Source organism: Choloepus didactylus, chromosome 14 (genome assembly GCF_015220235.1).
Source record: "Choloepus didactylus isolate mChoDid1 chromosome 14, mChoDid1.pri, whole genome shotgun sequence".
In the NCBI taxonomy this organism is placed as follows: domain Eukaryota; kingdom Metazoa; phylum Chordata; class Mammalia; order Pilosa; family Megalonychidae; genus Choloepus; species Choloepus didactylus.
In genome coordinates, this window is record NC_051320.1 from 19,454,076 (window position 1) to 19,481,148 (window position 27,073).

At 39.2% G+C, this 27,073-nt stretch overlaps 2 protein-coding genes and 1 long non-coding RNA gene across 3 annotated transcripts in view; 1 reads left to right on the forward strand and 2 right to left on the reverse strand.

Annotated features, from left to right (window-relative positions):
- Positions 1-9,368, reverse strand: part of LOC119508790 — a 34,712-nt gene extending 25,344 nt beyond the window's left edge. Inside the window, exons 1-2 of the mRNA XM_037802586.1 lie at positions 9,260-9,368; positions 8,614-9,180 (exon numbers count right to left, since the gene is read on the reverse strand). Of these exons, the coding sequence (XP_037658514.1) occupies positions 8,614-9,180; positions 9,260-9,368 (676 nt within the window). The remainder of the gene's footprint in view (positions 1-8,613; positions 9,181-9,259) is intronic.
- Positions 9,369-10,581: 1,213 nt separating this feature from the next.
- LOC119509455 lies at positions 10,582-26,818 on the forward strand. Its single transcript, XR_005211704.1, has 3 exons — positions 10,582-10,823; positions 12,163-12,295; positions 26,758-26,818. It is a non-coding gene; the product is annotated as an uncharacterized LOC119509455 (long non-coding RNA).
- Positions 14,665-27,073, reverse strand: part of GGH (gamma-glutamyl hydrolase) — a 32,208-nt gene continuing 19,799 nt past the window's right edge. The window contains exons 8-9 of the mRNA XM_037803484.1: positions 16,596-16,733; positions 14,665-15,027 (exon numbers count right to left, since the gene is read on the reverse strand). Coding sequence (XP_037659412.1) covers positions 14,906-15,027; positions 16,596-16,733 — 260 coding nt within the window. The 3' untranslated portion in view covers positions 14,665-14,905. The remainder of the gene's footprint in view (positions 15,028-16,595; positions 16,734-27,073) is intronic.

Consider the following 27,073-nt stretch of genomic DNA (forward strand, 5'->3'; position numbering starts at 1 on the left):
GTATTTGTAAATGTTTTTTGTTATTAGATAAGAATGTATGACCATTAGAATCATTATAATTATACTGCTTTCAAAAAGAGATGGTGGATAAAACCATATCCAACACTTCCTATTGCATTGGAAAATCATGCAAAATCTTCTGGAATGGTTGGGAGATGCAGGTGGAAACATGCTTTGGAATATATACACTCAAGATATCTCATGGCAGAGATTTCAAATAAAGTCTAGAGGTCATTCTGGAGATTATTCTTATGCATTACATAGATATCCCTTTGTAATTTTTAGTGTATTAGAATAGCTAGAAGGAAATGCCCCAAACTATTGAACTATTGAATCCAGTAGCCTTCATCCTGAATATGATTGTACAACTATATAGCTTATATGATGTGACTGTAATTGCGAAAACCTTGCGACTGACAGTCCTTTAACAAGATCTTACACTTGTACTCATCTTACAATCTTAAGATGAGTAAGAAAACAAAGAGAAATAAATAAATAAATAAATAATGGGGGATAAGGGGTATGTGATGTTTTGAGTGTTCTTTTTTGTTTTTACTTTTATTCTTATTTTTATTTATTTTGGAGTAAGGAAAAGTTTTAAAAATTGATTGTGGTGATGAATGTACAACTATATGATGATACTGTGAACCACTGATTGTACACTTTTGATGAGTATCTGGTATGTGAATATATCTCAATAAAATTGCATTAAAAAAAGAAAAAAAGGTATCTTATGGTATACTAAAAGAAAAATCTTAATAGAAAGAAAAGAAGGAGAAGAAGAGTAAGCCATAGCTCATAAACCATGTTATCTAACTCCAGGTCATTGTGTTTATTTCCTTACATTATTCCAGACCCCTTTGTAAACTCCTGTTTAAATGCATGCATTGCTTGAGGGAGTGTAAATTGTAATATTATTAATATAAATTTGACACTATTTATTACCATTAAACATACACATGTCCTTTGACCCAGCAATTCTGTCTAGAAAATTATCCTACAGATATACTTACGTACTTGCAAAAAGTTATTCATTGTTTTCACTGAAGCATTTTGATAGTACAGAAAGATTAGAAACAATCCAACTACTTATCAGTAGAAAATTGGCTAAATAAATTACAGTACAACCAAACAATGGGTCACCAAGCAGCCATCAGAGAAGAATGAGGAATATGCGTACTGGAGGGTTTCCAAGATAGAATAAGGGAAAGAGCCATGTTCAGGAGTGTGAGCAGCATGCCACAGTGTTCATGCAAAGAAGAAAAGGGAATCACGTGTTTGTCTAAGTATAGAATGTCTCTGAAAGGATACAAAAGAATCAGTTACACTTGTCATCTCTGGGGAAGGAGAATGAGTGGCTGGAGGATATAAACAAAGGAAGAAGACTTTTTATGCTTTTCTTTTTTACCTTTTGGATTTTGTTCCATATAGTATATACAACCTATTCAGGAAAATTCATGTTGATAAATTAATTGATTGATTGACAGATTGATGACAAGTTCCAATCTTAAACTAACAGGGCTATCTAGAGAAGTCTTGGCTCCTCTTTTGAGCCAGAACATTCAAGGAGCAGAAGCATTTCCTTGAAGTGGGGAAAGTATAGGAATTGTGCTTTCTACTTTCCCCCACCCACTCCCCAGCTGGAAAGTATCTTTCAGACACCAACTTAGGAGATTTTAGGTTTCCTTTTACTAAGGAAAGTGGCATTTTCATTCATAAACAATGGGACTCTGTTTTCTTACAATTTCTTTGGCTAGGCTTAAAGCTCAGGAAAGTAAACACAAAAAATGCACGAACCATAAAATTAAGCCTACATCATTAGGGTATTGACTAAGGCCATTAAATTTGTCCTGTGAGATATAACTAGCAGAGTAAGACTTTGATGATACTGTGCAATTGTGCCTAAGGTAGACTAACCCAAAGTAATGATAGTGCAAACGGCGTAACTGAAAAATGTGAAAAACTACTCAAGCTTTCCAATCGGTATTTACATTACCACATTCCCATCCTTAATAGCATAAGCGAAATAGCTTTACAGATGCTTAATGCATCAGGGTTCAATAAATCTGAGGGGAAAGCAGATGGCGTATGTATGTCTGAGACCATTTTAATATTAAACAAATAAACCATAATTAGACAGGAGTGGCAAAGGCATATCCTGTTGCCAGCTTAATAGTGGGAAGAGGATATTCCAAATGTTGGTTCTCTGTTCTCTGTCCTCTTCAGGAGTTCATTCAAAATCGCACTGGCCAGAGGCAAATGAGGCTGAGATAGCCACAGAGTGAGAACTCACATTGTGGCAAATACAAATGTTAGAGTGGACGGGTTCTCAGCCCTTGCTTGGGAAGGAAAGAAGGACCTGTGCACTGCTTGGACTTTGTTGTGTAGAGTGTGCAACTGGGGTTTCTGCTGAACTAGAGACTGAGAAAAGCAAAGTTGATCTATATAAGAAATGTCATAGAGATACATGGGAAACAAAGACTGGGGCAGGAAGAGGGAAAATTAGGATGAGAGACTGGAACAGCAGAAAGGAAAGGAATTGGAGTAATATCAGGGACTTTAAGAAGAAGGAATGATGTCATATTGCATTTTGACAATGCAGTCGCCCCTCCTCCATAAACTAATAAATTAAAAAAATTGTTTAAAACTCCAACTAAAGATCTATATTATTATCCCTTGGTGCTTTGGGGAGTCAGACTTATAGTTTTGTTTTTTGTTTTTTTTTGTCTTTTTTTCAGTGCATGATGCTGCATTTTAAGTGAAAATTCAAAAAGCCTCAAGTTATGTGGTTGAATTACTAAAATTGAGACTCTGAGCCCTGTACACTCTTTCAGTATATTTGATGCTTGGAACCAATGACATCAGCACTTACTGATTGTGGTCAGAGGGCTTTAAAGACCTTTGGGCTGCCAGGATTTAGTTATTTATTTCATGAAAGAGACCATATGGGTGCTATCTTGTCTAGCAGAGTCTTATCAGACTTAGAGGGTTATGTCATAAAGTAAGCATCAAACAAAAGTTAAGTGTAGTCAAAATTTACTTTATAAATACTGTAATTCACCCCTCAAGTACACTACTCATCATTGACTGGGCACTCAAGTTCAGCCAGCCAGGAGTTTCTCTAGCATTGGATGCATGGTCATTCCTCAGTTATTTAAGGGGCATCAACCACATGGAGGCAGGGGTCTAAGCCCCAGGCATGAGGCAGCAAACAAAATGAAGCCTCTGCCTCTGTAAACAATATCATAGTTCAGGAGGCAGGAAATAAGTACATGAGCAAGTAAATAAAATTGCATCCGATAATTTTCTGTCCTAAGTAGGGTAAGGAGAGGGGCCACGCCAAGGAATGTGTTACTATTTTATGTAGAGTGGTCAGAAAAGTCTCACGAAGGAGGTGGCATCTATGTAAAGATGGGAAGGAAGTAGGGGCATGAGCCAGGCAGTCTCTGGGAAGGAGCATTTTAGATGTAGAGTAGTGCAAATGCAAGTGTCCTGTGGTGCAAGTAAGCTTGGAGACACAGCGAGGCGGTCAGCGGCAAGGCTGGTGTGGAGTGCAGAAGGGCAGATGGAAGGAGATGAGGACACAGAGGTTGGAAAAGTGGGTCCTGGCAGCCTCAGAAGCCTGAAGCTCAGAAGCTGGTGGGCTGCTATTCTGAGTGGTTGCAAGCAATTTAGGGTTTTAAGCAGATGATCAGATAAAACTGAATCCTGTGTTGAAAAAGAGATTATAGGGAAACAAAAGCAAAAACAGGGTGGTGGGGGAGACGACTGTTGCACTAATCCACGTGAGAGGTGGCCCGGACCAGCACGGTGGTGGCAGTAGTGGATGGAAGTGGTTAGATTCTGTGGTCACCAGGGACAAAACCATCAGGAGAGTGAGTTGGTTCAGTTCTTTCCAGTGGAGGGATCAAGCTGTCAGCCCTGGACCTACGGATCAATCTCTGCACATTTACATGTGGCAAAAACACATCGTGAAGGGATGCAGAATCAGGTACTCATCAAGTGTTAATATATAGAATATCTGTCAAAAAATTGAACTTGCTCCCAATCAGACCCATAGCACTAACTTCCAGTTTCAAGGAAATGAAGCCAGCAGAGGAAAAGTTAAATGACACCCTAAGAAAACAAACAGACAAAATAAGAATGTGGGACATTCTGAAGGACAACTGGCTCAGCTTCTCCAACAAGGCGATGGAAATTAAAATAATAAATACAAAAAGATGGAGGGCAAGTTCAGGAAGTTTTCTGCCTCCAGCCCTGTGTCCCCACTTAGCTGCCACAGCACTTTCTGGAATCCACTTGCCCTGAGTGGATCACCTGTTCTCCTTGAACCTTCTCTGTTCCTTGACCCTGGGTTGCTATTCTGTTCAACGCATCTGGGGGTACAGAATTTCTTTGTATGCCTTTTTTTTTTTTTTTTTTTTTTTTGGCTTTTTCAATGGGGATTTATTAGTTGCAAATTTATACTTCTAAGGCCATGAAAATGTCCAAATTAAGGCATCAAGAGGTAGATACCTTCTCTGAGGAAAGGCCAATGGCATCTGGGGTTCCTCTGTCACACAGAAAGGCACATGGTGATGTCTGCTGGTCCTTCTTCTCCTGGGTTCTGGTTTCAATGGCTGCCTCCAAATGTCTCTGGGCATTTCTCTCTAAGCATCTCTCAGCTTTTCAGAGCTCTCTCCAAAATGCCTTTGTCTTTTATCCTCTCTTAAAGGACTCCAGCAAGGGGATTAAGACCCACCTTGAATGGACTGGGTCACATCTCCATGGAAACAACCTATCAAAAGATCCCACCCACAATAGGTCTGCCCCCACAAAACTGTTTTAAGAGAACATAGTCTTTTTTGAGGTTTTGTATACTTTTTGCAAGTTTCTGTAAGATTGAAATTATTTCAATATAAAGTTTTTTAAAAAGTAAGTTTCCTTTATGAAAGGCAAGGTTAAATGACTTCTATGCATAAAAAATGTAGGAAATCCTACAGAGGAAAAAAATAAAAATTAGAAGCTAGACTTTGTCATGGAAATGTGTTAAAACAACCTAAGCCAGAGTCCTGGCAAGGTTCATGGAATTCTGGAGGCCCTAGGTAGGAGTGATGAGACCTGAAATGGTAACACTTTGACAAGCTTGCAGAGCTCAGCATCAGTTCAGCCTTTAAGGTACAGTCCAGCACTAGGGCACCGATTGTGTGGTTTCAGAGGCACCAAAGACACCCCATAGTTTGTCAGACCTTTCCATTTGAAAGCAAAGAAGAGTTAAAACCTTCAAACGTTGAGGACTGGCAGTTTGGTGTGCCGAGCCCTCTATCTTGGGACTTGCCCTTATGAAGTTGTTACTGCAAAGGAGAGGCTAAACCTGCTTATAATTGTGCCTAAGAGTCTCCCCGAGTACCTCTTTGTTCCTCAGATGTGGCCCTCCCTCTCTAGCTAAGCCACCCCAGCGGGTGATCTCACTGCCCTCCCCACTACGTGAGACCTGACTCCCAGGGCTGTAAATCTCCTTTGCAACACAGGATATGACTCCAAGGGATGAGCCTGGACCCAGCATTGTGGGATTGAGAAAATCTTCTTGACCAAAAGGGGGATGCAAAATGAAACAAAATAAACTTTCAGTGGTTGAGAGATTCCAAATGGAGTTGAGAGGTCACTCAGATGAGCACGCTTATGCACTATATAGATAATACTTTTTAGGTTTTAATGCATTGGAATAGCTAGAAGTAAATACCTGAAACTATCAAACTGCAACCCAGTAGCCTTGACTCTTGGAGACGATTGTATACAATGTAGCTTACAAGGGGTGACAGTGTGATTGTGAAAGCCTTGTGGATCACACTCCCTTTTTCCAGTGTGTGGATGGATGAGTAGAAAAATGGGGACAAAAACTAAATGAAAAATGGGGTGGGAGGGGGAGATGATTTGGGTGTTCTTTTTTTACTTTTATTTTTCATTCTTATTTTTACTTTTTCTGGTACAAGAAAAATGTTCAAAAAATATATTAGGGTGATGAATGCACAACTATATGATGGTACTGTGAATAGCTGATTGTACACCATGGATGATTGTATGGTATATGAATATGTCTCAATAAAACTGAATTAAAAAAATAAAAGTAAATAAAAAATAAATTAAAAATAAATAAAATAAATAAAACTTAATGGTGGTAGCAGAGCAGTAACAACCCTTACTCATCTGATCCTACCTGTAAATAGCTGGTTTGGGATAATGCCTTCCTGAAAATTGCATATTGTAATTGCCTTACTCTATCACCTCTTGGAATGTTTTCATTTATGCAAAGCAGAAGTCTGCATGCCTTAGCTCTGCTATTTTAATTGCACCATTTCAATATCAGACTGACTCAACCATCATTAATTAAATGTGCACATTTGATTATTTTTTCTAAGAATGAACCATCACATAGAATATGGAAAATGCCTATATACACAAAAAGGAAATATGGATTAATAATCCTACTAAGCCCTTAGGAAGCAATTAAACAGTTGCTAGAGCTAATAAAATGGCTCAATAAAAAGAACAGGAACAAAATTCATATGCAAAAATCAAAAGAATGCCAGTATGCCAGCGCCCCCACACTAAAAAAAAAAAGAAAACTTGTTACAAATTTTAAAGGAAGTCTTGTTCTGATGAGTCCAAGGAGGGCAGGTTTAAAATTTCCTATTAAAAATAGTAAATATTAAATAAATAAGTCCCATTGAGAAATAACAATAGACAAAAAATGGGAATAATACTAATAAGAAATGTATATGAAACTACTTTTCTGAATTAAAAGAGAAAAAAACATTAACATTGTTATATGAGAAAAGCTAAGCATTGTAAAGACATCAGTTTTTCCAAATTAATTTATAGGTTTATTGTATTCCCAATAAAATCCACATGAGGGTGAGGGAGAGGAGGGAGGGGATTTTGAGGACTCAACCAAACAATCCTAAAATTCATCTTAACATATAAACAGGAAAATAGGAAAATATATCAAAGCAAGTTCTTTAAAAGAAAAGCAATAAAAGGGTATTGGACTTGTATTAAAATATATTACAAAGACATCATAAGTAAACTATATAATAAACACATCGTAGAAAATCAGGAGAAAAAAAAGAAAACAGAAGTAAAGGGGAAGAAGGAATTTCTAGGCTTAAAGAAAGAAACAAAGGAATTAAAAGAAAAAACTGAAAATTTGACTTCATAAAAAGAAAAAATCTTTTATGCCAAAGGAAAAAGTATATAAAGGCAACAAGAGACTGATATTGTTTTTTTCTATAAATACGACAAATAATGGTTAAAAATATGTAAAATGTCATGTATCAAGTAAGAAAAACATTGAGAAAGTAATGAAAAGCAATGGGGATGAATAGTTAATTCACAATATAGGTAGAACAAATCTCAAACTCATCCAATACCACTAATTAAGAAATAAAGATACTATGATGTGCCTTTAGTCATTAACTTCAAATGAAAGAAAGTGGTCAATTATAATATTCAAGATTACTGAGGGTTTCATAAAATTAGTGTGATAATATATATTGCCAGATACACTGTAAAATATTTTGACCCTTCTGGAAAACAACTTTGCTATTTGACTCAAGAGCCAAAATTTCCCAGTAATCCCGTTTTGGAGACTCTAGTTAAGGAAATGATTTGAAACATGAAGAAAAAAACAAAGCATGAAAATGTTAAACATGGAAACATTCATTATTGTCAAAAAGTGTCTCTCTAGGACCTTGAAGACAACATGTTGAGTGAAATGAGAGAGACACAAAAGGACAAATATTGTATTATCTCACTGATAAGAAATAATTAGAATAAGCAAATTCATAGAGGCAGAAACTGGAATACAGGTTACCAAGGGCCAGGGTGAGGATAGGGAATGGGGAGTTAAGGCTTAATTGGTACAGGGTTGGAAAAGTTTTGGTAATGGATGGGGGTGATGGTAGCACAACATCATGAATGTAGTTAACACCACTGCATTATATATGTTCAAAAGTGATTTAATGGGCACAAAACCTCAATCAAAAATAGGTTGGGATGGGGGGCTGATTTGGATGTTCTATTTTTATTTTTATTTTTTATTCTGATTCTGATTCTTTCTGGTGGAAGGAAAATGTTCAAAAATAGATTGGGGTGAGGAAGGCACAACTATAAGATGGTACTGCGAACAGTTGATTGTACACCATGGATTATTGTATGGTATGTGAATATATCTCAATAAAACTGAATTTCTAAAAAATGATTTAAAAGATTGTATGTTATGTGACTATATCTCAATAAAATTGCATTTTAAAAAGTGATTAAAAATGGAAATTTAAGGTTGTATATATGTTACTAGAATAAAATTAAAAAAAAAAAAACAAGCACTGTGCAACACAATGAATCTTAATGCAAACTATGAACTATACCTAATAGTACAATTATAATAATATGGTTTTATCAGTTGTAACAAAGGTACCAGACTAATGCAAACTGTTAAAAATAGGGAAAACTGTGTGCATAAATGGGATATATGGGAACTCTGTATTTCTGCATGATTTTCTGTATACCTAAACCTTCTTTAATAATTAAAAATATATATAATGTATACTACAAGAAGAAGAAGAAGAAAAAAACCTGTCCATCCAGACCAGGTTTCCAACTCCCAGAAGTCAGCTGGGGAGTCAGACCCGGGTGTTGCCTGACACCGTGAGACCACGGAAACGATGCCACCCCGTCTTGGGAAGATGCTGGGTTCACGAGCAGGGCTGGTGGTCAGTCTCTGCCGCGTCGCAGACAACGAGCAAGTGCGGTGGTCAAGGAGACGCGCCCTCGCACTCCCACCACGACGGCAAAGCCAGTGGGGATAAGCTCTGTTGGGCCTTCGGTCCACGCGGGAGGAGCTGTGCGCAGATGGATCTGAATCTTGAACAAAAGCTCCAAACCCGGGCACAGACTGAGGGCTGAGCCCAGACGCTGGGTGACGCGGCCGTCCAGGGGGGCTTCGGCCTTCACGGACAGCCACCGGGCCAGGGGGGAGGCGCAGAGGCGCGCTGCAGGCGGTGAGAGCCGCCGTTTTCCGGAAGGCGTCCGTAAGTCTGGTGATAAGCGAAGGCAGGTCAGAGGAGAAAGGAGGAATTCCCGGGGGGATCGGCCGCTCCGAGGGCCGCCCAGCGGTGCCTGGTGCAGCGCGGACGGCGCCGGCTGCAGGGTGGCGGGCCAGCCTCGAGCCCCCCCCCCCCCGAATCCTCAGGATGTTTTGAGAGGGTTAACTCGTCCACACCGGGACGAAGGCCAAGTTCACAGGAACGGAATCGCACTGACCCCCCCTCCGTGCCTTCCTTGCCCTCTGGGCTTGCTCTGGGAGAATCTGGGTCTCGGGCGGGGCCCATGGGTGCCCGCCCCCACCCAGACGGAAGGGCTGCCCTGACCCCCAGCAGCTTGAGCTAAGTAAATGGTTGCTATTTTAAACCACTAAATGGGAGTGGGTGGGAGAGTCGTTACATAACAAAAGTTCTGCAACACCCAGAACCCCTCGATGGGGTATGGGGCCTGCAGACACGTGCAAGCCAGGTGCCTGCAGGTCCAGGTGCCGCATCAGGCTGTCACAGGGGACCTCAGCCGGGAATGGCCGTAAGCAGAAGCCCACTGAAAAGGTGGCAAGGAGTTTTATCTGATCGCCCCTTGCAAATATTAGGGGCTCTGAGGAAACCTGGCCTTCCAGTCTTCCTTCCCTCTGCGCATCGGAGTTGGGAAAGGGTTAAAAGACAGTAATTATTTTATTGTCTGTTAAAGTTGCATTTGAGTTGCGTTAAACACAAGACCTCTTACCACTGTCCCCTGCATTACTTACTCGGAGAATGTTGGGCTGGGCAGCCTACCCTAAGAGGGGAGGGGCGGGAGTTCTACCCCCCAGCACGGACTGCGTGGAGCAGAAGATCACGTGGGCAACCCGGACTGGAGCCTTTTTACTTCACTCAGTGAATCAAAAAGCCAGACTGACCACCCCAAAGACCCGTAAGCCCAAAGGGGCTGGATAAGAAGGGAAAAAACAGAATATCGACCCCTGCAGGAGAGACTGGAGGGAACACCGACAGAGGGAGGAGTGTGTCGTGAAGAGAGCTGATAGGTCCAGAGCAAATTTAACATGGGAATCTGTAAAGGAGGCTACCACCTGGGCACTGGGAGAAGAGGGGTTAAAGTTTCAGCCTGTGCGGGCTTTAGAGTCCCAGCCTACATGCCCAAAGTAAGTAAAAATTGGTAGCTTTTACTGCTGGAATATCTTGGAGTCATTGAAAATAATAGCGTTAAGTCTTGACTCCATATGTTTGAGATGGACAGACATGCCCCAAATCGCAGGCCTGAACTCAGGTCAAGTGAGCTGCACCCTCCCAGTGGAGATCCGGGCTGGCATCCTGGTTCCTGGCACGGAGGAATTTGCCTGCATGTCAGTCTGTCTTCCGTGTAGTCCCTAATTCTGCATTTCATTTTCCAGTTACTACATGGCTCCTTCCTTGTTTGCTTTTGCCCTTTCTGACTCACCGCCCCACACACACACCTCCCCCCGTGTACTTCAGCTTGGCTCTCCCTCACTCTCTACTTTGGATTGCGACAAGGAGAGTACATGTCCTGTCTGAACGCAGATCCACCTCCCACAATGGCCAATCCTACCTGACAAGGTCAGTACTTGGGCTGGGTCCTCCCATCCTCCCACAGGGCACGGATTCACTCAGCTAGGATGGCCACGGAGCAACCCAGAAACAAGCCTTTCATAAAGACTAGTGAAAGAAGCTGGACACAAAACAGTATTTGCAACTATGTGAAAACGTGCTGAGGGGAAAGAATTGGTAGGACTCTTTTAATTAATTTTTTTTCTATTATTTGTTACCTTCTAAACTCTATTTTAGGACTGTTTAAACTTTGTTTTGTACAGCGTCTTCCCTCAAAATTAGGATCAATCATTATCTTTTTATATCAAAGTAATATTCAATTGTTCTTTAATTATACCAAAAAATTCACACTTATTATTTGTTAGCCCCTTTGTCCCTAGGTAGAGACTAGTAAAGAGGAAAAAGTAAATGTCCATCCGCACTTCAATTTATTTTATACTATTGGAGAAAGGACAGTTTTAACTATTGACAAAGTAAAATTGCTATTCTAGCTGCGCAATGTGAAAACTTTTTTATTGTGCTATTTGACTTTATAAAAAGTACATGAAAAGGATTTTTCTAGGAAATTGTAAAAGAAAAGTGTCTACTCCTGGTTAAAAACTTGAAGTACAATTGTAAAGAATATGAAGTGGTCCAAATATAAGCAGAAATTTTCATGACTAAATGATTGAGTGGTTTGCCCAAAATTCACAGTGAGGACATGGCAAAAACAGGACTCGGTCCTCCATGTCATGACTTCCAACACTCTTTCTACTTTTGCCTGACTAGGAAGTTGGATGGGAGATCTGACATATGAACCTGGCAAGAAAGAACTGTGATTATAATTTACAAACAGTTCGTGTAATGAGGGGTAGGGAGGAGAAAGTGTGATCACACGTCCGAACTAAAATAAATACACTTCAGGCTACATTATTAGAAATACAGAGTCTTCCCACTGTCGACCACAATAATCTGAGTTCTCTTCCCTTCTGAGATTCTCTGATCCTCTCAAACCCTTGTGTTCCTCCCTGGAAAATGACCAGGATGCAGTAAACTGAAGGCTGAACTACAGCAAAAGATGATAAAGTGGAATTGTAGAATTCTAAGAAACAGACTGGCTCAAAATTAGGCTTTGGAGAAATTAAACGTCAGAGAATTGGTAGCCTAAAACATGCCTAATTTATGCAAAAAGGAGCAAGTTCAATAAGAAAACTAATGATCAGGCACTTTTCCTTAAACTCAAAGAGGGAACCATGTCATGTTTGAGAGTGTATCAGGTTGAGACACTAACCTTTAGGAAAAACTCTAAACCATGTCAATGTTGGTTTAAAGTGCTACTACCCAAACATGTTGGAAGCAATGTAGTTATTTTAGATTATTTGCTTTTCTTATCTCTTTGTTTTGTTTTGTTTTGTTTGAATTGGTTTTTTTGATTGTTTTTAATTTTTTTAATTTTTTGATAAAATAAAAAAAGCTATTGCATTATTTTAAAAAATAAAATAAAATAAAGTGTTCCTACCCATATTTTTTCTTGTAGTAAACTGTTGGAAGAACAGTTCTCTGTTGAGTTGGTGCCGCCTGCAGGCCTCCCCAAAGCGTCTCTCTTTATACAAGACTCTGGTTCTTTACTCACCCAGGACTAAAATTCCTCTAGTCTGGAAGTTGCCCAGGTAGGCAGGAGGGCAAAGGGGGATGGGGTTTGCACACAGTCCATGCATTTATGTACATGAAAGTGCCTGGCCTTTAAAAGACGCTTAAAACTGTTTCCTTTCATCAAGCCCTTCAAGGCCTCCTCATAGATCAGAGTAGAAAACATCCAGTATTTGGTATCAATCTATGTTTATAAATCCATTAGTATTTAAATAAAGATAGTAATTGTATTATTAAATGTTCTTTAGGTTTCTGTCAACATTCTTCTATTCGAGCTGGTTGAATGCAAACACAACCATTTAAGCATTAGGTTAGCTGGTTCTGTCCTGACATCTAGTGTTGCTGATTCATAACTGCAAAATATTCCAGCCGATTTTACCCTACCATTGGAATGCAAGTGTAATGTGGAGTAAAGACTTCACTCATTTTAGAAAGAAATCTGCTAAATGAAATAAAAATCGAAGTTAAATAACAAAGCTTCCAAGAAGCAGAAGACCTTTTTCCCTTATTTAATTCTTCCTACATGAGAGAATTCTTAAATAGTGTATTTTCTTACTATTCCTCTGAGTAAAGACAGAAAGACCCATTGCGTAGGTATGGCTGTTCAATTACTGCAAAAAAGGGAGAACTGTGGGAAGGGGCACATACTGAGGCCCTCCAGATAGATGCCAGGTGCTGTGCTTGAGTCCTTTAGCAAGAGTTACCACTGCCTTTTTAGGAGCTACAGGGCTGTGCCAAGCAAGCCATAGAAACTTGACAATGTACTGAGGATTTTTCTACTCTACACCCATCAAAAAAATAAAAACTAAAAAAAATAAATCTGGTGCGAGCCACAAGTTCCATAAGCTTGTGGGCACTAAGAAATATCTGGCCAAACAGAAACGAGTAACAGGGCCTGCGCTTTAAATCCAATATCCCATTTCTAGTTGGGACATTTCCACAGGTAAGAGAATGGAAAATGCTGGAGATCAGAAATTTGACTCTTGTTATCCTAGACACTACAGTCAGCTTTAAAGAGTTTGACACTCACCTAATCCTCCTTTGATTCTTTCTTCCTTTTCCTTCTCCCAACCCACCTAAATTCCCTCATTCGCACTTGTCTTTCAGCCTCTTGTCTGCCCTACTTCCAACTAAGGTGCCTTCTCTGGTTTATGGCACCCAAATGTGGCAAGGTAGGAACACACATCTTTTACTCTACCTGCCTCCAGCCACTGGCACCCAGGTGGTCACCCCACCCTCTCCACAGGATCCATACCATGTCAGGGAGTCCTCTGGAGGTGGCCACTCCTAACTTCTCTAGGGGCTAGCTAGACCATTGCTCAGCAATAGCAACAGACACTTCTAATCCATGTCCTCTCTTGCCTCCATCAATGCAGTGACATCAGGACACTCCTTGGAGGGACATGTCCTGCCTGAGTAAGACAGCTCTTCTCACTTGCCCACTGGCCCCTGGTGGCTTGTGTGGAAAGCAGGGTTGTGTCAACATGGAAAGAGATTGCTTCTTGAAATGCACTGATTACAGAATAAAAAGTCCAAAGGAATAAATGATTGGAAAACCATGAATTTCACATGAGCAAAAAATGAATGTTATTTTTCTTGCATTTGTGGTCATCACCAATGAAGCACATTAAGAGTAATGGGAGTAACTGGAAGTCAGTATTAAATAATGTTATTAGGGAACTGCATTTAAATATTGTTATTAGGTCCATATTGTTTCAACACAAATAGGTTCTGGACAGCCCTGCCACTGTGAGCAATAAGTGTGACTACCTTTTTATAGTGTTGAGTTATGAAATTAGCCAGGAATGGCACATCTGACATTACAGACTCCACAAAGAATCTTCACGTGCACTGACAGAAACAAAATCTGACACATTTCTATTAAAGTTCCTTCTTGGCTGACTACATGTATTTTAATCCCTTCAATTTCTATACTGTTTGTCCTGATTGCCTAAGGATCATGGCTTATTTCCACATCTTCAGATTGGTGTTCTTTATCTTTCTGCACATAAAATCATTCCTCATCTCCTCCAATACTCGACACTTTCCTAATCACTCTGTTTCTGCTTCTCCAGCAGTAGCTCTGGAAGACCAAGAACAGATGATAAACGTGAGCTATCAGGTTTTTATATTATTTACTGAGGACCTACACTGTGGGAAAAAATGTTCAAGACACAGACTCTTGTTTTCAGGACATGCACACTCTCACTGCGGAGCCACGCAGAGTGGAAAAGGAAATGCGTCTATGCAACAAACACTTCTGATCCTCAAAGACAGGAGACATCACTGTGAACTGGAGATAGAGTTTTCAATAGGGATGGGGTGAGTGGGTTCAGGGTAGTTTATTTCTAGACTCAATGAATTAGAAAAATAAAATATTTGTCTTTTCAACAAATTTATTTTTTTACAATCTTCACATATACTCTGAAATTCTGAAATACACTCTGATTATTTATTGTCCCCACTGTTTGATTATCAAATGTGATAAAAACTCATATACTGAATGCAGATTCAGTCACATCATAGAAAAGGAATCTCTGTGGCTTTCTATTATTGCAATGAATAGCAAGTTATTACAAAGATGAATCATGGAATTACCCAAAGTTGTTCTTTTAACATGCCAAAGGCTTTCAATCAAACATATAACACTGCTGAAATGAAGAAATATTTCCAGTGTAAGTCGGATGGAATTGATAAATCAAGGCTTTCTGCTCTTCCTCCTGAGAATCAAAGCAATGATTGTTTTTCCTGGCTGCAAGGAAAATTAAGTGTTAATTAAAAAAATAATAAATAGGGTGATAAAATTTTCAAAGGTTTACTTTATAATATTTCTTCCTACAATTATTAAGTGGGAAAGTACCACCAAGAGGACAAATGCTTGACAACATTTCTCCCACCTAGAGCAGCGTCTGACCCTGGCACAGCCACGCACGGCCGCAGCAGCTTTGTTTGCCCTGCACCAGATGGAATGGGGTACGGGCCCCCCATTCACCCACACACTTGATAAGTGACTACTTGGCACAGTGCCTGGAGATGGAAGTATAAACAGGACAAAGTCCTAATGCCCAAGAACTTTAGTTTAGCAACAAATGCAAAACTGCACATTGTAATGTTTGTTTATAGTATATCTCCACTGAGATGCCACAAGAATAAGGACAGAGAAACCAGCAACACTGAGGCAGGAGAAGTGAGGCGCAGGGCATTTTCTTCAGAGATGGCAGAAAAATAAAAACCAAGGAGGCCTGCTGTGGCCACAGTGAGGATTTGGTGTGCTTAAAATGTAGATGAGTGGGGCTGACACCTTGCACCTTATCCCAAAGTCAAAAAAGGGAAACACAGGCTCTTATGACATTTTGAAAAAGGATATTGGAAGATAAAGACCAAATAAACAGCCTGTTCTGTGATACTACTACAACAAACTCTGCTTTGCCCTGTTGCTGTCTCATTCACACAGGCTGTTTTCTCTCCTAAACACTCCTAAACATGGAAATGTTTCTTTGAACTAGTATTACATATAAGATTTTTTTTTTTTTTAATTTGGGTTTTTAAAATTTTGTCCATTTTGATTTGGGGGTGACAAGCATGAACTCAGTAAGAAGTACTTGACTTCAGAGAACAAGCAGGAGGGTTGATGGAAATTAAAAACTTAGGGCAACCTGGGTGACAGGATTAAAACAAGGCTCCCTGAAGTTTTCAAATGGCCATGGCTCCCCAGAGTGAAGCCCTATCCCTCACAAGTTTATATCTGTACCTCTGCCTTACACCAAGATCACTCAATTAAACGATAAGCATCTACAACCAAATTCTCAGTTGTATCCACAAACACAATCTGACGTGAAAATGTCTGTGTTTTCATCTCCCAAGGCAGGCAACACTTAACCTTTTCCAGTGCCTACAGACAGGCAGTCTTAAAATCAGAGACCATTTATATCATTGTCTTGAAAAAATAACATCTATTTCTCAGAGGATTTTTAAATTAGAGCATAATTCTTAAAAAGAAGATCAATAGGTGTTAATATCCAAGAAAGGAACAAAAAAACGGACTCAATATTCTTTACACCGTTGTTCAAAAATCCAGCCCACTTTAGAATATACAATACTGTTAGATGAAATAACTGTCCTGGTTTTACATGCAAACCCAATAGCTCAATTTCAGGGCTTTCATATTATTTAAGATTTTGTCTTTTTTTTAAAAGTTAAACTCGTAAAGCTTAAAAAACATTTATAGAACAAAAGAATACATAAAAGTTTAGATGAGAACAATTGTCTTCAAAATGTATCTACTAGAGTGATAAAATAGCATAGATCTATATACATTACCTTCACTGACAAAGAACTCTGCTAAATAAAATGCAGTCTTCACAGCGTTAGGGGAATGGGGAATGCCTTTTTTTTTCTTCCATTCATAAGGTGCTTTCTCTGGATGCCACTGGACACCATAGATTGGATATTCATAGCCTACAGAAAGAACACCAATGTAGTAAGTAGTTAAGAATAGTCTAAGATGTTACCTATACTTATATTCCATGTCTTATGCAAGACATTATTTTTATAACTCACTATGACAGACAAAATAAATACTTTCTCAGACACAGACCAAAGAATTTCAATTCAAAGACAATGTGTAAAGCCCCAATAAAAAATTTCATTGATTTTCAACCTTCTACAATTTGCAATATGATTCACTTCTCCAGAAAGTCACAGACTAAAATATTTGAGCCTTGGAATATATCCCAGTTCAACAGTTAAGTACACATTTTATTAGTGACACAAGTTTCCTCCATTCTGGGTCCCTCTTCCCCCATTTCATCCCATATGTTCCCCTACCCCATAATGACTTATTCGCAGGAAAATGAACTACACCAGCACTCGTGGCGTCCTTTGATGTGAGCCAGCTTGTCTCAGTCTCAAATGTCTTGTCTCAGTCTGTGGAATGATTTCATGATTCCATGGTTACAAAGAATTTAAAAGCTAGTAGGAAAGACTCCTGGTAACATAATTCAATTATTTTTATAATTTTTATATGGGTCACTATATACTGATAAAGGGCTCAATTCAATAAGAAGACATAACAATTGTAAGTATATATGCACTAAGAGCAGAGCCCCAAAATATATGAAGCAAATATTGACAGATTTGAAAGGAGTAGACAGCTCTACATTAACAGTAGGAAACTTCAATACACTACTTTCAATAATGGATAGATCATCTAGGCAGAAGATCAATAAGGAAACAGAAGACTTGAATGATACTCTATACCCAATTAGATCTAAGAGACACAAAATACATCACCCAACAGTGGCAGAATACATTCTTCCCTAGTGCAAATGGATCATTTTCCAGGACAGACCATATGTTGGGTAAAAAAAAAAAAAAAAAAAAAAAAAATCAATAAATGTAAAAATGTTGAAATCATACAATGTATCCTCTCTGGACACAATTGAATGAAGCTACAAATCAATAACAGAGGGAAAATTGGAAAATTCACAAGTATATGGAAATTAAACAAGGCACTCAAGCAACAAGTCAAAAAAGAAATCACAAGAGAAATCAGGAAATATTCTGAAGCAAATGAAACTGAAAACATAACATACTAAAACTTGTGGGAAACAGCAAGGACAGTATTGAGTGGAAAATCTGTAACTCTCAATGCTTACATTAAAAAAAAGAAAATCTCAAATCAGAGGCCTAACCTCACAACTGGAGGATCTAGAAAAAGAAGAACAAACTAAAACCAAAGAAGCAGAATGAAGAAAATTACAAAGATTAGAGTGGAGATAAATGAAATAGAGAATAAAAAATGGAGACTATCAATGAAACCAAAAGTGGGGTTTTTTTAATGATTAATAATATCAACAATCCTTTAGCTAGACTGACACAGAAAAAACAGAGAGGATGCAAATAACCAGAATCAGAAAGGGAGGACATTACTACTGACCCCATGGAAATAAAAATGATTATAAACAAGACACTATGAACAAATGTATGCTAACAAATTAGATAACCTAGATGAAATGGACAAATTCTTAGAAACACACAAACTACCTACACTGACTCAAGAAGAAATGAAGACCATAACAAACCAATAACTAGCAATGAGATTGAATCAGTCATCAAAAACCCCCCAACACAAAAAAACCCAGGACCAGATGGCTTCACTGTTGAATTTTACCAAAATTCCAAGAAGAGTCAACACCAATTCTGCTCACACTGTTCAAAAAAACCAAAGAGGAGGAACACTTACTAACACTTCCTTATCAGGCCAACATCACCCTCATACTAAAGTCAGATGAAGATACCACCAGAAAAGAAAATGTCAAACCAATATCCTTGAGAAATACAGATGCAAAAATACTCAACAAGATATTAGCAAAATGAATCTGTGCTGGTGTGGATCTGTTATGTACCCCAGGAAAGGCCATGTTCTTTTAATCCAGTCCTGTGGATAGGACCTTTTGATTAGTTTGTTTCCATGGAGATGTGACCCACCAAACTGTGGGTGAGGCCTTCCGATTAGATTATTTCCATGGAGGTGTGGCCCTGCCCATTCAGGGTGGGACTTAATTAGATCACTGGAGTCCTTAAGAGATCTGAGAGCCCACACAAATCCAGATGCTTAGAGACACTTAGGGTTGTAGACAGAAAGAAGTTTGGAGATGCTAAGCTAGGAAATGAAGCCCAGAGTTTGCCCCGGAAAACCTAAGAGATGACCCCCAGACACTTAGAGAGAAACACCCTGGGAGAACAAGCAAGGATGCACAGGAGCTGAGAGAGAGAAGTTAAGAGAGACAAAGCCCAGAGACATTTTGGACAAAGACATTTTGAAATCAGAACCCAGGAGCAAAGGCTCAGCAGACATCAGCCATGTGCCTTCCCCACATGCCACACATTCTGGACACCATCGGTCTTTCTTCAGTGACGGCATCCGCTTGTTGATGCCTTAGTTTGGACACTTTTATGGCCTTAGAACTGTAAATTTGTAATCTAATAAATCCCCCTTATAAAAGTCAATTCATTTCTGGTGTTTTGCAAAACAGCTTTAGAAAATCGGAACAATGCAGAAAAGGTATTTGAAAAAATTCAGCAACCCTTCTCACTAACCACTTTTAGAAAACTAGCAGTAGAAGGAAACATCATCAACATTATAAAGGGCATATATGAAAAACCCATAGATAGTGTCATATTCAAACATGAACATTTGAAAGCTTTCTCTCTAAGATCAGGAACAAAGCAAGGATACCCAGTCACCACTGTTATTCAACATTGTACTGAAAATTTTGGCCAGAGCAATTGGGCAAGAAAAAGAAATAAAAGGCATCCAAATTGGACAGGAAGAAGTAAAACTTTTCCTGCTTGCAGATAACATGATCCCAGATAGAGAAAATCCTTTAAAAATCCACAATGATGCTACTAAAGGTAATAAATGAATTCAGCAAAGCAGAGGGGTACAAGATCAAGAAGCAAAAATCACTAGTGTTTCATGCACTTGTAATGAACAATCTGAAGAGGAAATCAAGAAAAAAATTTCATTTACAATCACAACTGAAAGAATCAAATATCTGGGAATTTAACCAAGGACACAAAGGACCTACACACAGAAAACTACAAAACATTCCTAAAAGAAATCAGACAAATAAATAGAAGGACAGTCCATGTTCATGGATTAGAAGACAAATATTAACATGTTAATTCTATCCAAAGTGATTTACAGATTTAATGAAGTGAAAATTCCAACGCCCCTCTTTGCAGAAATGGAAAAGCCAATTATCAAATATCTTTGAAAAAGTAAAGGGCACTGAAGAGCCAAAACCATCTTGAAAGAGAACAAAATTGGAAGATTCATACTTCTCAATTTTAAAACTTATTACAAAGCTACAGTGTTCAAAACAGGTTAGTACTGGGACAAGCATGGACATATAGACAAAAGGAATTGAACTGAGAGTTCAGAAATATACCCTCACATCTACGACCAACTGAGTTTTGACAAGGGTACCAAGTCCACTCAATTGGGAAAGAACAGTCTTTTCCACACACGGTACAGGGAAAACTGGATATCCACATGCAATGAAATAAAGGTGGGTCCCTACCTCATACCAAACACAAAAATTAACTCAAAATGGATCAAGGGCCTAAATATAAGAGTTAAAACCATATAACTCTTAGAAGAAAACAGAGAGAAGCTTCTTCAAGACCTTGTGTTAGGCAATGGTTTCTTAGTCTTTAGCACAAACACATGAACAATGAAGAAAAAATAAATGAAAGGGAACCCATCAAAATTTTAAATTTTTGTGCATCAACATCAAGGGACTTCATCATGAAAGTAAAAAGACAATCTACAGAATGGGAGAAAAAATTTGGACACATATCCAATAAAGGTTTAATATCCAGAATATATAAGAATATATAGGAGAAACTAAGATGGCGGCTAGCTGAGATAGGGTGAAAAAAACACCTCCATGAAAAACACTACCTAAAAACCAGAAAGTGACCTAGAATACCGGTTACAGCGATGTGCCAGCTGGACAAGGGCTCCTAGCTCCAGAGGGGTCGTATACTTGGTGAAACCGGGAGTCTGCATTCTGAAACGAGTGAGTAAGCTGGCTGGAAGACCCGCAGCTGCACGGCGGGCTGGGGAAGCCGGGGTTCAGCGTTTGGAGACCAGCTGGCTCTTTTAAAAAAAAAAAAAAAAAAGGGAAAAACCCAGGAACAGCTCCAGCTATGATTATGGGAACCACACAGTAAAACACAGCAAGAGGGGGCTGGGCCGGCCTCTCAGTGTCTGGGGGAACGGAGTGGAGAGCCAGAAGCAGAAAGAAACCCCGCGGCTAGCAGCTGGCTCCCTGGAGGGCTGGATAAACTCCTGCCCGGAGCCGTGCCCACAGCCCAAAGCCCCGCCAGTTGTCCTGGAGCTGGGAAGGAGGAAATGTGCGAGGAGGAGGGGGCTGAGACGCCCTGTTCAGCCATTTTTGCCTCAGGATGAGAGCGCGCCGCCGCACGGCCCGGCGGCCCGGGGCTTCCCTTGAGGGACGGCGCACACTGGTCACATAGCACGGCATTCCCTTGGCTGAGCTCCTGGAGGACGCGGCTGGGAGGGGGGATCTGCTTGCAGAACCCAGGGACGCTACACCAAGTCCGGTGGTTTGTGGATCAGTGAGAGAGAGGGTCTGGGGCTGAACTGAAATGAAGGCTTAGACTCTTGTGGCGGCCTTGAATCTCCGGGATCCTGGGGGATTTGAACATTAAAACTGCCCTTCCTCCCTGGCCACCCATACACGCGCCCCACATTCAGGGCAGACAGCTCCAGCAACACACCCAAACTAAGTTCTCCAACTGAACCCACAAGAATCATTTCCCCACACACCACGGGAACAAGGTTGAGAACTGACTTGAGGGATATAGGTGACTCACAGACGCCATCTGCTGGTTAGTTAGAGAAAGTGTATGTCACCAAACAGTGTTCCTGAAAAATCAGATCGATATCCCTTTTTCTTTACAACTTGAAAGAACCCTATCAAGCAAAACAAATGCCAAGAGGCCAAAAACAACAGAAAATCTTAATGCATATGATAAAACCAGAAGATATGGAGAATCCAACTCCAAACACACAAATCAAAAATATCGGAAGATACACTGTACCTCGCAAAATTAATCAAAGAACTGCAATCAAGGAACAAAAACATGGCAAAGGATTTAAAGGACATCAAGAAGACCATGGCCCAGGATATAAGTGACATAAAGAAGACCCTTGAAGAGCACAAAGAAGACATTGCAAGAGTAAATAAAAAAATAGAAGATCTTATGGAAATAAAAGAAACTGTTGGCCAAATTAAAAAGACTCTGGATATTCACAATACAAGATTAGAGGAAGCTGAACAACATCCCAGTGTCCTAGAAGCCCACAGAACAGAAAATGAAAGAACAAAAGAAAGAATGGAGAAAAAAATCGAAAAAATCGAAATGGATCTCAGGGATATGACAGATAAAATAAAACGTCCAAACTTAAGACTCATTGGTGTCCCAGAAGGGGAAGAGAAGGGTAAAGGTCTAGAAAGAGTATTCAAAGAAATTATTGGGGAAAACTTCCCCAACCTTCTACACAATATAAATACACAAAGCATAAATGCCCAGCGAACTCCAAAGAGAATAAATCCAAATAAACCCACTCCAAGACATATTCTGATCAGACTGTCAAATACTGAAGAGAAGGAGCAAGTTCTAAAAGCAGCAAGAGAAAAGCAATTCACCACATACAAAGGAAACAACATAAGACTAAGTAGTGACTACTCAGCCGCCACCATGGAGGCGAGAAGGCAGTGGCATGACATATTTAAAATTCTGAGAGAGAAAAATTTCCAACCAAGAATACTTTATCCAGCAAAACTCTCCTTCAAATTTGAGGGAGAGCTTAAATTTTTCACAGAAAAACAAATGCTGAGAGACTTTGCTGATAAAAGACCTGCCCTACTTCAGATTCTGAGGGGAGCCCTGCCGGCAGAGAGACAGGGAAAGGAGAAAGAGATATTGAGAATTTTAACAGACATATATAGTACCTTACATCCCAAATCACCAGGACACTCATTTTTCTCTAGTGATCACAGATCTTTCTCCAGAAGGGACCATAAGCTGGGACATAAAACAAGCCTCAAGAAATTAAAAAAAAAAAAAAAAGAATATACTCAAAGCACATTCTCCAACCACAATGGAATAAAAATAGAAGTCAATAATTTTTGAACTGTAATTCCACTATTTACTTTCTACATGATATAAAATACACAAACTCTAAGGACAAATCAGTGGTTTTGAACTCAATGTAAAATATGTAATTTTAGACAACTATATAAAGGTGGGGGAATGAAGGAGTATAGGAACATAGTTTATGTGTCCTATTGATGTGAAGGTGGTATCAAAGAAAAACAAGATTGATATGGAGTTAAGAGGTTAATTTTAAGCCCCACAGTAAACACAAAGAAATTATCAGAGAATATAACCATAGAGATGAAAAGTAGAGTTTGGGTTAAGAGAAATGGGGGAAGGGGCAATGGGGAGTTAAGAAATGAGTGTAGGGTTGCTATTTGAGGTGAAAGGAAATTTCTAGTAATGGATGGTGGGAAAGAGCAAATCAACATTCTAAACGTGATTAATCCCCCTAATGAAAGGCTAGAGAGGAGGTGGAATGGGAAGATTAAGGCTGTATATGTTTCCACAACTGAAAAAAAAAAAAGACAGTCTAACTAGATGACAGTTGAATGCTAAGGATGAACTTGGATGGGACTGGAGGATAGAGGACAGGTGGCTCAAAGGGACACAGTCGAGATATAAGGAAAAGGAAATATAGAATGTAAGCTTTGTATCATTGTTGAATCTATTGTACTTCTTAGCTGCGCTTAATGGTATTGCATAAAAGAATGTGTTTGTTCATGGGAAGTGTATACATGAATTATAGTGTATGTTCAAGGATGTGTGCAGCTAACTCTCATATGTTCAGAAGACAGAGCAATAGATGATGGATGATAGATAGTGAGGGAGCGAGGGAAAGAAACAGCGATGTGACAGCATGTTAAAGTTGGTGGACTGAGCTGTCGGGGGTGGGGGGTCAGGGTATGATGGAATTCTGTGTATGGGGCTAATATTGTTTTTACAACTGTTCATATAACTTTGAATTTATTTCAAAATTAAAAAAAAAGAATATATAAGAAGTCTTATAACTCAACAACAAAAAGACAAACATCCCAATTAATAAATGAGTAAAGTCTTCAATAGACATTTCTCCGAAAAGGATATACAAATGGCTTAAAAAGGACATGAAAAGATGGTCGACATCACTAGCTATTGGGGAAATGCAATCAAACCACAATGAGTGACATTTCATACCCACTAGAATTGCTGCTACAAAAAAATCAGAAAATTAAAAGTGTTGGAGAGGATATAGAGAAATAGGAACACTCATTCATTGCTGGTGGCAATGTAGAATGGTGCAGCTACTGTGGAAGACAGTTCCGCCGTTCCTCATAAAGCTAAGTATAGAACAACCACATGACTCACCAATCCCACTACTAGGTGTATACCAAAACAACCCAACCGAAAGCAGGGACTGAAATAGATATTTTCACACTGATATTCATAGTGGCATTATTCACAATTGCCAAAAGATGGAAGCAAGCCAAGTGTCCAACAAACAATGAATGGATAAACAAAATGTGGTATATACATAAAATAGAATATTATTCAACATTAAAAAGGAATGAAGTTCTGATACACGTGACAACATGGATGAACCCTGAAGATATCATATCGAGTGAAGTAAGCCAGACACAAAAGGACAAATATAGTATGATCTCACTGAGATGAAATAATTACAATAAGCAAACTCATAGAGTCAGAATCTAGAATATAGATTACCAGGGGCTGGGTTGGGGGTAGGGAATGGGTAATTAGTGCTTAAATTGCATAGACTTTCTTTCTATTTGGCTTGTTTGTAAAGTTTTAGAATTGAATGGTGGGTGATGGTAGCACAACATTGTGAATGTAATTAACAGTACTGAGTTATATATGTGAATGTGGTTAAAAGGGGAAATTTTATGTCATATATGTTACTAGAAAAAAATTAAAAGAAAAAAACATAGGACTGTAAAACACAGTGAACCCTGTTGTAAATGATGGACTACAGTTAATAGTGAAATTATAAAAATGTTCTTTCCATGACTTATAATAAACATACCACCCTAATGCAAGGTGTTAATAATAAAGTGGTGTAGTAGTTTGAAGCTATATATACCCCAGAAAAGGACATGTTCTTTTAATCCATTTCCTGGGGGTGTAGATCTATTGTAGGTGGGACCTTTTGATTAGGTTATTTCAATTGAGACCTGACCCACCTAATTCAAACTGTGTCTTAATCCTTTTACTGGAGTCCTTTATAAGAGGATAAAACATATACAGAAGCTAAGAGATGAAATTAAGAGAAGCTCACAGAAAAAGCACCGAAGAAGCTGAGAGGAAGCCACTGAAGCCAGAAGCTGGAAGCAATGACACCCAGAAGGACAGGCAGATATCACCATGTGCCTTGCTATCTGACAGAGGAGCCCAAACTCACCAGTAACCTTTCTTCAGAGAAGGTATTGTCCTGCTGATGCCTTAACGAGGACATTTTCATGGCCTTAGCACTGTAAACTTCTAAGCTAATAAATCCCCATTATTTAAAGCCAGTCTATGCTGTATATTGCATTTCAGCAGCTTTAGCAAACTAAAACAGGTGGTAAGTGGGAGAAAAAAAATACACCCTAATGTAAACTAATGACTATAGCTGATAGTACAAGTATAATATTCTGTCATCAATTTATAACAAAGGTACCACACTAAGGCAACGTGTTAATAATAGGGGGTATGTATGGGAACTCGGTATTTTCTACATGATTTTTCTGTATACCTACAACTTCTATAATAAATAAATGTATATATGTGTATATATAATTATAATTATAATATTTTCTGTGTCTCACAATTCTAATATCTAAGGTTGGTGCAGCTCTGTTCCTGTGTCTATTGTTTATGCGAGCTCTCACTCATGGTACACTGCTTCCTTGTACATTAGTGATTTTCTTGTTTGTGAATTGCTCATTTTCCTTAAAACCTTACATGTGGAAATTCCTTGAGGCCTGAGATGAACATAGGCATCTCCAGAGAAAATTATTATTTATATAATTATCCATATTTGCTTCTGCCATGCACGTGGGGGCACTACCAGTCTGAAACAACTTTAAACAAAATTCCTTACTTTGGATTTATCGAATGACCCTGTTAATACAAAGCAGGTCATACCCGGAGGCCAGGCTGTGATTCTAAATGCTCATGGCATTATAAACACCACGCCCCACTTAGGGCCAAGGTTCAAGATGGGCAATTCTCCTTGCAGTTCTGCAGACAGGATTCCAGGTGTGTTTTTAGGTCACCCTTACGCTGAAGTTATAGCATTTCAAGTTCTGCTCCATGGGGCACTCTTCATGTAGAGGGCCCTGAGCTTTTTCCCCAGTTCTGATTCAAAAACAATGCTGGCTTAAATATGCCTCCAACTCTTGAGGGCTTTGGGCCTGAGTATATTTATTTTATTTTTTGCCATTTCATCCATGTATTTAGGAAGGTGTTTTCTATATGCCAACTGCATATTTTCTTGTTGTGTGGAGGCGAATCTGTTAAGGTACTTATTCTGCCATATTGCTAGAAACAGAAGTCACTTTCTCCATTTATTTCTTCATGTCCCTCCCCCATCCCCATCCCTTTCTCTTTACTCTTCCTCTTTATTCCAGTCTAGAAAGTGGCTGTGGTGGTTTGGAACTGTGTGTACCCCAGAATATCATGTTCTCAAAGCTAATTTATTCCTGTGGGTGTGGACTTACTGTAAGTAAGACCATCTGATAAGGTTACTCCAGTTAAGGAGTGGCCCAAGGTGGGTCTTAATCTTCTTACTGGAGTCCTTTATAAACAGGATGAATAAACAGAGAGAGAGAAAGCCATGGAAACAAGAAGCTGAAAGCAACAAAATTTGGAAGGGAGAGACAAGCAGACACCACCAAGTGCCTTGCCATGTGGCAGAGAAGCCAAGGATCACTGGCACCAGTCTTCAGGAAGAAAGCATCGTGTTGATGATGCCTTGATTTGGACATTCTCACAGCCCTCAAACTGTAAGCTAATAAATTCCCACTGTTAAAAGCCAACCCCTTTCATGGTATTTGCTTTAAGCAGCCTAGGAAACTAAAACTAAAACAATGGCCGAGGACAAAACACATTTCTGTCTCCAAAAA